General features: G+C 34.3%; 2 protein-coding genes across 6 annotated transcripts in view; one reads left to right on the top strand and one right to left on the bottom strand.

Annotated features, from left to right (window-relative positions):
- Positions 1–11158, top strand: part of LOC105135661 (LRR receptor-like serine/threonine-protein kinase GSO2) — a 101912-nt gene that overhangs the window by 80279 nt on the left and 10475 nt on the right. The window lies entirely within an intron of this gene.
- Positions 737–11158, bottom strand: part of LOC105135662 (helicase protein MOM1-like) — a 65401-nt gene continuing 54979 nt past the window's right edge. Inside the window, exons 1-7 of one of the 4 annotated variants that reach the window (XM_011040652.1) lie at positions 8441–8561; positions 7001–7817; positions 6602–6827; positions 5606–5710; positions 2179–4347; positions 1837–2050; positions 737–1706 (exon numbers count right to left, since the gene is read on the bottom strand). In XM_011040652.1, the coding sequence (XP_011038954.1) occupies positions 934–1706; positions 1837–2050; positions 2179–4347; positions 5606–5710; positions 6602–6709 (3369 nt within the window). In that variant the 5' untranslated portion in view covers positions 6710–6827; positions 7001–7817; positions 8441–8561 and the 3' untranslated portion in view covers positions 737–933. Of the gene's footprint in view, positions 1707–1836; positions 2051–2178; positions 4348–5605; positions 5711–6431; positions 6846–7000; positions 7818–8440; positions 8562–11158 lie in introns of those variants that run through there. The other 3 variants (XM_011040650.1, XM_011040651.1, XM_011040653.1) reach the window with 3 other exon arrangements.

An 11158-nucleotide genomic window follows, 5' to 3' on the forward strand; every position in this document is an offset into this window, starting at 1 on the left:
TAATGTAATTGTAAAATAACAAGTTAATACATATATTTTAAAATCATTTTATTATTACATCAATTTTAATCATTGTTTTAACAAAATAAAATTTTGAACATGTTTTTATTAAATAATTACTTCAACTATAATTTTAACCACATATATTTTAATTGAAATAACCATAACTAAAAGTTATTTTTCTATAATTATTTTTTTTATATTGCAACCATAAAAACTCCCACATTATCAAAGTTCTTTTAATATGTGTTTATAATTGAAGAGTGATTAACTTTTTTATTTAAAATACAATCTTCTAAACCACAAACTATACCTAAAAAAATAAAAAATAAACATGTTTTTTTATATAAATCCCACAAAAATAATAAAACTAACTACGGTGTCTCTATTCCAAGTCTATTCCAAGTAATAACCAATCGCTACCACCATGTTAATGTTCAACTCAGACTATTGAAAACACTTGGAAACATTTCTAAATAATCTATCATAATACTTGCAATGAACTTCCCTGAGAACCAAGCATAACTATTTCTTGTAGAGATGACTTCCATAACAGTTTTCGAAATCTTCGGTAAAAATTCTAACTTTGGATAAAAAGTTATACTGATGAAATCAAAAAATGAATAATTCTACACTCAATGCAAAGTCATTTTGATTAGCATCTTAGAAGCAAAACCAGTCAAGGTAGTGCACAGATGATAAGCCTACAAGCATTATAGAAAGAAAAAAAAAAACCTGAAAAAACTCAAACAGTATGAGAATGCGAATGATATGAACTTGCACATAACCTAGGAGAAGCATTCAACTATGTACAGCCACAAATTCTGCAGCAAAAAGATTAGCAACACAATGAGGACCCGTGGAAGTAGTGCTCCAAAAAACAAAACTACACATTATGATCTACAACTACGAAGATGAAACTAACCGACCACATCAATCATCATCTGATAAACAAACAACCTCACTTTCTTGAGCCAATGAGTTTATGTTATAATTCAAATCTGTTAGCGGGGGAAAACTGCAAGGCTGAGTTGCACCTGTACTTGTTTGATTATCTACATCCATTAACGATTCTGGTCTGGAGAGGGATGTTCTAGAAGGAAAAATTCCCATGCTTTCAAGCAAATTTGTCATAATCTGAGGACCAGATTGTTGCACAGTTGCAGGAGCTATGGAAGGAATCTCTGTGCTCGTTTGATTATCTACATCCATTAACGATTCTGGTCTGGAGAAGGATGTTCTAGAAGGAAAAAGTCCCATGCTTTTGAGCAAATTTGTCATAATCCGAGGACCAGATTGTTGCACAGTTGCTGGAGCTAGAGAAGGAAACTCAGAAAGTGTTGGAGAAGTTGTAGGTACATGTTGAAGGATCCCACCTGGGAAGGAAGAAAGACTATTTGCCGATATGGATGCCGAAGATCTAAAATGTTGCAGGTGTGGAGCAGGTGCTCGAATCTCAGTACCAACTTGGAGATTGCTTGTGGTAGGAGAGATGGAGCTGATATGTGGTGGTCTGGTTGGGGTGGCTGAGAAGAGTGCAGAGCGATGAACAGCCTGTACAGGTGGGGCAGGAGGGGAAGATGTGGGAGTTGTCTGCGGACTAACTGCAGGAAGACCAGTTGAATACGGGCCAGTAACAATAGAAGGTCTATGTGTAGAGGGTTGGGATGGCTGAAGCAGCTGCTGCATAACACCAGAGGTCATCTCTGCATGCCACCAACATTTCAACCAAGTTTAGGTTCAACCAAGACTCAAATGGATTCATAATTACTTTTTCATGACTCATGTTTGCCTAGTATTATTTTAATATTTTTAATATAAGGACATGTTACCCACCTTGCTGCTTAGATGCCCTATTATCCTTGCACTTGGTCCTGAATGCCTCCGCCAATATCTTATTCATGAGAACTTTGTTTTGATTGTCGTCCATCTCTTTCTTCTTCTGAAGGAATTCATATTCTAAATCCTGAAGTTTAAAATCATAAGTTCTGCGAATTTGACTGACAACTTCCTGTATCTCCTTCTCGCAATCAGATTTCAGCCGCAGCTTCTGCAAAATAGAAAAGAAATTTTCACATGAAAGGCAAAACCCAATGTGTGTTTTGAGCACAGAGTACAACTAGGTCAAAAGAAAACAGACTGTATCTTCGTGGATCATACAACTAAAAGAAAACAGACTGTATCTTCGTGGATCTTGATAATTTGGTCTGTTTCTGTGCGTATTCTATCCAATTCATTTTGCAGTGGATCTTGAGACGTGGATACAGGCATTCGAACAGCAGGTGCAGTTGCAGAATGATTGCTCATTCTAGAAGTAACAGGTTCTATCCTCATGTTTGATATATGCATCTGTGATCCACCAACAGCTATCAAATCAATAGGCACATGTTGCGCAAATGAAGTTGTAAGCTGTGAACTAGTACGGGAGTTGATGGATGGTAACAAATGCTGCGTATGCTCTCTGACAGGTGCATCATTTGGAGATTGATTGGACACTACAACAGGTTGGGATTCTGAGGCACCACTTTGTTGAAAAGCAATCCAGTTATCACAAAATTGTGCAGCTCTATCTTGCAATCTAAAGGGTTCAGTTGGTTGACTACTATCTGAGGCCACAGCAGGCATTCCGTCAATCTCTCTCCAAGTGGGGCCACTCCCCACTTCTGCAACAGTAGCAGTTTCAAAACCTCCTGATGGAAGCACTCCAGCCTGCTGATCAACTCCAGTACCACAAGGCAGGGTGGTAACACAAACTCCACTATTCTCTTGACCAGAGGTACCACTCCCCACTACTGGAGTTTCACAAACCCCTGATGGAACCACTTCATCCGACTGGTTGACTCTATTGTTTTCAGACACTTCTAACATAGACTCTCCATTTTGCAGGTTGACTGCTGCTACATCAAGGTGAGACTCTTGATTAAGAATACAGACCACACCATTCTGCTTATCAACTTCAATGGCATTACCCAATTCCATACTGGCTACGCCATCTTTATCCAAAGTTGTGTTAACAGCCTCCTCAGCTTCTGGAGGGGCTGTTTCAGGCACTTCCAATAAAACTTCTCTTCCATCAATGCAAGACGTGGTTCTGGCAGAAGTTTGTCCTTCACAAGGTGAAGGACTTAAAGAAGCAGCATTCTCCATGCCACCAGTGGAACTGACAATCTCAGTCACTCCCAATGGAAATTCTCTATCAGGCACCATTAATGCAACTCCACCAGAACCGTCTTCAGATGATGATTTATGAATGCTGTTCTCTGGACCATCATTACAGCTGTTAGCCTCAGGTATTCTCAATGTAATCTTTAAATTAGGATTTTTTTCTTCACATGGAGATGAATTTACAGACACAACATCCTCTGAAACATCCCTCGCACTTGCAGCCTGAGCCACTTCCAAGGGAACCTCTTGGTCAAGCATGCTGGATGCAGCTCCATCGGACATTGGTTTGGAAGCAGCCATTACCCCAGGAAGTACATCCTCACTTGAACTCACATTTTCAGGAACTTCCAGTGGAACATCTCCATCTGGCATGCTTTGGACTCGTTTGGGAGTCTGTTCTTTGGAACAAGAATTCGAGGTGACAGTGTTTTCTTGATCATATCCAGACTCATTTGCAGGTGGTTTATTTATTAATTCAGCATGTGCCCAGGACTTCACTCCTTCAATCCATTGAGCCCTCCTCTCTTTCAACTTGTGCCTTGTAGCCAGTTGCAACTTCAAAAGATTATTAAGACGCATATCCATCTGCCGTTTAAGTTTTTCGAACTCTTTTGCATATACATTATCCAGCATCTTAAGTTTATCCACTGAACTATTACTGTGCAAACGAATAACAGCTGCCTCTGTTCTTTGCTTATGTTTGAGCTCTGCCTTGTCTTGCTCATACTTCTTTTCAAACTCTTCCCTTTCTTCTTGTTGCCTCTGCAATAGCTTCCTCATCTGTTTATCACATTTCTTTTCAATGTCTTTGATACTTTTTGAGTAATCTTTTTGTGCCAATTCCAGATGAGAAAGGACCTGATCAATGGAGAACTCCTGACCAGATCTGAGGTGTTCAACCTCCATTCTCACTTTTTGCATGTTAGATGGTGTTGACAGTGAAGATCTTCCATTTGACTGATTCTGACTGAAATCTTCTAATGAAAAACCTGAAGCATTTGGAGAGCCAGCTACCTTACAAGTCCCAGTGCGATAAAGAAATACTTTCCTCAGACATCGCAACTTTGAGTAAACGAAATCTGCCTCGTCTTTCTTGCAGCTGAAATTCAAATGCTCTTTTGCAAGTGCAAGTGATTCTTTGTGATCAAGTTTGTACTTTAGCATGGAAGCTGCAGTCCAACACTGCAATATGAACAGCACAATGTAAAGCAGGCCGTCAGCAAAAGGTATCAAACATTTATGTGATCACTCACCAGCACAGTTCACAAGGAAGGAAAAAAGAAGGCATGCTCAGTAATTATCACAGATATAGAAAATGCAGAAGCACCAAAAGGCAAGGGATGAACAGAAACATGGAGAGAGAGAGAGAGACTGACTGCTGAAGGCAAGAATGTCAACACCAACGATGAACAGAAACATGGAGAGAGAGAGACAGACTGCTGAAGGCAAGAATGTCAACACCAAATTTCTTAAATCCAATTAGTATGAAAAACAAAAGGAAAATAATTCATTGACACTGTAGTTTCCATCCTATGATAAAGATCTTACAAGTAGAGGGGAAACTAACCTGTTTTAGTTTGCTTTAGGCACTTTCCCATTAAATTATTTTCTTTCCTGGATAAATAGATAGGACCTAAGAAACAAGAATCATATCTTCCAAGTGTGATTAGAATTTCACATTTCTATTCGACTTATTACATGTTTACAATTCTTTTTTATCCAGGTCTTCCTACTATTCTTAAACAGAGGATGTAGTAGAATATGAAAGATTTTTTTCATCGTCAAAATAATCAGATATGATAAATTCCAACCACAATCCACATAAAAAGCACGCTCCATAATCCTTCATTACACTGAAACAATCACCTTATTCACAAAGAGCAAATAATGCATTCAACAAAAAGCATACTAGAATGTTTGATATAGGTATTTTTTAAAAATACCTCCCTTAGATTTCCTCAATATGTCAGGTCATATTTTTGGCTGCAAATCTTGTATCCCTAGCGATCCCTCCTCTTTTTAATTCCTATTTACTATTGCTTTAGATCAAAGGTGTAAACTGACCCCAACAAAGGATAGAAAAGCTTCAACTCTGCTTGTTAGTTTTCGAAACTCAGTCATTTTACACTTCTTAAAACAACCAGTCGCATTGCAAAAATAGGAATTAACAATTTAGAAAAGGTAGATAACATATCATGCTTTTAGAGATCTGTCAGATTCAAAACCAACCAGTACGATATTAAAGCTATTGCAAATGCAATGAACATTTCAAAATATCCTCAAATTCAACAACCATGATCCAAAATGACATGAACATGGTAAAGCATCGTTTTACAGTAATGACTGACTTAATATGTTTTAATCAGAGGGTGTAAGAGTTGAGTCAAAAGTAAATTAATGATCAAACAGCAGGAAAATATAGAAAAAAGAAGGTTCTAACCAGGGATATCAGAAACGCCTGCAATACGCTAGGTGGTTCTCTACTGACATGGTGATTATTCAGTACATATTCCAGAAATTGTTCCACCATGACTTTGACATTTTCCTGAAGGGATAGTGAAACATGTCAACATAACGACATCATAGAAGAAATACTGCTGCATAATCTTGAGATCGATTATGAAAATAATGATGCTTCCTGATACATGACCCCGCAACTTCCAGCAAATTCATAAGTCCAGATTAAACATGTTAATTAAGTAAAAGAACCCATCAAACCAGTAAGCATATCATTTCCCTCACTTTTAATAGAGTGAAGACAGAATTTGGTTAATCGAGTCCGGCAATGTAAACAAACTAAGACCAGAGAGAGTTTTCTTCTATTTTTTAAGTTTTCCTTTTTCCTTTTATATTGTTACTCTCTGACCCATGAGATTTGCCTCTCACAACCCAGAGAAACACTAGAGGAGATGGAAAAAATAGCAGATCATCACTGTCAGAATGCTAAGAAACATAAAATATCAAACAAATTTTCCTATTTCAACGGATGACAAGGGAGAGGATTTGTGATGCCATTGAGAGAACAAGAAATTAACAAATACTAATAAAATTCAAACCTGACATTTGATGGTGATGATAATCCCTTTCAAATAGGAATTGAGTGAAATTGAAATTCAATAGTGCCCAATAATGCAATGCTCTCTAGGCCACAAAAGTCATAGTATCTTTATCTCATTAAGATCTAAAACAGTTATTTCAACCCAATGCCAACAGTAGGGATCACTGCAAGGTTGATAGCTTGGATGCACAAAAACTAGGGTATTTACCAGATTTTTTCTTCTTTATTTCTATGCTTAAAATCAATTCTGAAACCAATTCAAAGTACTAAGAATAGCAGTAGATAGGCAGACCCAATACACCACATCAAAGAACCTACTGCAGCATTCATGAACTAGTGCTAGAGAAATTAACTTCTTCAGAGGGATGAGATGCATACTGGGAGTTGCAAAATTTCACAAAGTTTTGCTATCTCAGGCTTCAAAAAAAGATGGAGACTCTTCTCAGAATCATCATGCAAGTTCCTTCCTCCATTATACCCAACCATGTCAGCTTTCAGTACTTGTGAAAATTTACTGGTCAAATGTGAGAAGTTGGTACGTGATTCGCATCAGTTGTGTTAAGAAGGCTAATTGAACTTGGCATGACTTGAGACATCTTCTGCACTGGAGCTCCAGAAGTTCCTGCAGAAAAAGAGACATTTTATGAAGATTAATTAAAAAAATCAAGGAAATCCCACAATGTTTGCCACCTAATACTCTGAGAAGAGTACCATCTGTGCATACAGGATAAGGAACAAAACCAGAACAAATAATCAACAGTGAAACTAGCCAGTTACCTATTAAAGCAGTTTTCAGAGAAGGCGCATCAGTGTTACTGTTGGACACTTTATTGCGCTTCTTCAACCTTTGCCTTTTGGAACATGAATCCACAGAATCAGTTCTGCTGCACTCATATGGAGCTGCATCGCCATCTTCATTTGAAACCATTTCCGTAGCATCAAAATTCAAGTCATCAATACTCCTTTTTTGTTTAGAAGGCATCACTTTGCAACCACTCTTCACCTCAGTATCAACCCCAGGTGTCCTATTTACTATCAGATCTTCGCTACCTTCCAGTTTAGCTTTCTTTTGTTTCTGTTTGAACAGCTCCCTGTAAGCACGAGCATCCATTCTCTTAATTCCAACCAGGACAGTTTTGATAACAGGTTTGTCACTGTTTCCAACTTCTTCAGTTTCAAGTTCTTTCACCCTCTTCTCTTTCTTGTGCTTTTCCTCCATAATTAAAGAGCCCGAGCTTTTACCACACTTCGTTGAACCAGAAGAACTAGATGACAACTGATTCTTACCCTTCTCAGGCTTCTAGAAGAAGTCGGTAAACTTTGTTTCTCAACCAATCTCTCAGATTTCCTCGTAACAGGAGGAATTGTAGGGGGGTCTGCTTCTCAATACGTTCAGACTTTCTACTACTTGAAGGGCTTGGAGTCAAGTTTTTCTTCAATGATGTTTCTCTAGCTGACTTTCTTAGACCACAAGTATCATTAGCAGCACCCAAACTGCTTGATGATCTGTTACCAATGTTTCTCCCTTTTATATCATTAATTTCCTCATCCTTACCCTTACAACTAGCCTTGGTATCATTTCCCATCCTGCAAGCTGTAAACCACAAACAACAACAACAACAACATGAGATTCCATTAAATAAACCAGGTCAGGCTTAACATTGATGTTTCACAAGCAATTGACCAAACTAAACCCAAGTATCCCTCCATTGGCAAATCAATCCCCCACTTTTCCACTTACATTCAACCCCATAAAAAAAATTTACTATATTTGAAGCAATCTTACAAAAATTTAGACTGGATATTCTTGGAAATTATGAACAACATTCTCATAAAGAAAAAAATATTAATTATTAGAATTTCCAAGTACAATATTCTCATAAAAGAAACAAAAATTGCCCAAAAAAATTAATTCTTAGAATTTCCAAGCAAAAAATTCTACAAAAGAAAGAATAATAGCAAAATCAATGAAAGGGTTAGAAGACATCAACAACGTACAATCAAGGCTGCATGTTCATTTCAATCACTGCAATGCCATTCATAATCACTGAAACGCAAGAACCTAACGAAGAAATCAACAGAAACTACACCAAAATTACGCTAAACAAAACCCTAAGTCACTGAAAAAATTATTTTTTTCTTTTTCAATGTTAGATTAAAAACCCTATCAGAAGGAGAGGGGGAGAGGGGGTGGATGAGATTGGAGTTCTAACTTACCGGGGAAAGAATCGTTGGGAGGTCACCGGATTTAGTCTTCCGACGGCATTTGACAGCCGGAGTCTTTAATTGCCGAGTAGAAATGAGTAAAGGGTTGATAAAACTTTACCAATGAACAGGCCCGCAGGGAGGGGTCAATATCAATGTTACGCTTTGTACCCGGCCCTCGGGGAGGTTACTTGGATTTTAGTCTTTAGTCCTTCTACTTTACTTCTATTCAATTTAGTCCAACACTAGAAGGATTGGGTACCTTGAACAGACTTGGTAGCAATCATTTTTTTGAAACCTTTGACAAGTTAAAGCTTTAAGCTAATTTACTTTTGTTTGTTTTTAAAAAAAGTGATTTTTGAAAAATTATTTTTTAAATTTTTTTGTATTTTTTTATTATTTAAAAAGTTGGTCAATGAAACATATTTTTCTATCAATAAAAAAAACTTTTCGGTCAACGAAAAACACTTTTTAGTCAAAAAAAATTTGACTTGGTTTTCAAGAAAGTGTTTTTTTTTTACTGTATTTGTTTTTCAAATAGTAATTTCTTGAAAATCACTTTTCAAACTTTCTTATGTTTGTTTGGTGTTATAAAAATTGATTAACAGAAAACACTTTCTAATTAAAGGAAAATTTAGCTTAGTTTTCAAAAAAATATTTTCCTGAAAAGTTTCGGTGGAAAACACTTTCCAGAAGTTGTGAAAAATTTAGAAATATCATTATTTGCTGATTATATCAAATTTGATCCTCAAACTTTTAATTGCTATATATATTTTGTTTTGAATATTTATTTTTTAATTTTATTTCTTAAAATTTAATTTTTATATTAACTTTAATTCTCATCTTTATAATTGATATTTGTTTTTCTTCTATTTTTTTAATGAAATTTTTTATCTATCAAATTTGATCCTTATTCTTTTAATTATTAATTATTTTATATGAAATACTTTATAAGATGTTTATTATTATTATTTTAATTTCTTCATTTTTTTAGATTTAATCTTTATTATTTTGATTATTATTTATTTTATTTAAGATAATTTATGAAATTATATTTTTTTTCAATTGCCATCTTATTCAACTTTTTTATTTTTAAAATTTGTTCCTCATTATTTTAATAAACTTGAGAAAAATAAAATATTAATAAATTATTTTCCAGTTTATTTTCCATAACATAACCAAACACTGGAAAGTGTTTTCCAGTTCATTTTTTATAATACTATCAAATATAAAAAAATTATTCACTTTTTTCAAAATTCATTTTTTTAAAAAAATAACTTTCCCGTAAACAAACGGAGTTAAAATTCAGTAAAAACTCATGTTAATTATTGACCCACTAAAATCACATAAAAACATTTAATTTATTTTTAAAATAAATAATAATAATATTTTTAATTTTTATAAAATAAAAAAATCAATAGAATTAATCCTAATTAATTTGTCAGTGATTCTGAACTTGCTTCGTGTCAACTGATAACTTGATAATTATAGTTTGAATTCATGTTTGCAATTGCTTAAATTATATATAAAAACAAAAAATTAAAATTTTACATAATTTTTTCATTAATAGTCCAAGTTTTGGTTGTTGACTTAACTGGCAATCACAATTGAGAGACATGATTTGTCATAACTGAAGGAACAATGTTTAACTACAATGTTTTTTTAATAAACTATATATCTTTAATATACATGAAAATGGAAAGGAAGATATTGGAGGTTGATAATTGATGTTAACTCCGTACATATTTAAAATAATTATTGTTAAATCACTTGCATGTTTAAACATATGCCACATAAATTTTAAATTTAATATTCAAAAGTATATATAGTAATTAAAAATTAGATAAATATATACTTTGAAGATTACCTTATAAGGTGATTTTTTAAAATTATATATCTAAAATGAAAACAACAAAATAAAAATAATATGTATAAAAAAGATTGAATATAGATGAAAAACACTTAAAACAAAAACATTGTAAATATTATCTTACCAGGAAAACAAAGAAGTAATTTTTTTAATTATTAACCTGTAACAAATATCAACTTACCCTTAATTTAAATATAAGCTAAATAACCTTATTATAATTCCTTCTTATTTCATGCTATTAATAAATATAAAATATTATGGTATAATTTTAGGATATATCTCAACTAGTTAGTTCTTGAGTTTCTTTTTTAAATATTACTATTTTAAATTTTATAAATTTTATGAATACTAAAGACTTACATAATTATTAATTTTAAAATCTATTGAATTAGTTAAGGTATACACAAATTAACCGACACCCAAAATAATTAAAAAAAAAACACTATATTATACCTCTAACATGGTTTTGACTTTACATAACATGCAAACTACGCAAGCAAATCCATTGTAAGACTTCAGTTTACAGGAAAATATTATATATAAAACTAATTAATGACTCAATTTGATCATAACTCAAGTTCGTTTATATATCTATAGAATCTGCAATTTGCTTTCCAGATCAGCTATCACCTCAGAAGTTGGCAAAAATCTGTGAAACCCCTCTAGCAAATCAGGATAGTCTGCAAACAGCTCAACCACATCCCTGTACACATTCACCACGTCCTTGCACTTGTTTCTGTATGCATATAAAGTCATCAAAAAGTCTTTGTAAGCCTTCTTGTTGATGCGCTCCTGCACCTTTCTTACAAAATCGACAGCTTCTTCATGGTCTATAGTAACCCTCTCTCCGGCCCACATAA

This window comes from Populus euphratica, unplaced genomic scaffold (assembly GCF_000495115.2).
Source record: "Populus euphratica unplaced genomic scaffold, PopEup_1.0 scaffold271.1, whole genome shotgun sequence".
Lineage (NCBI taxonomy): Eukaryota > Viridiplantae > Streptophyta > Magnoliopsida > Malpighiales > Salicaceae > Populus > Populus euphratica.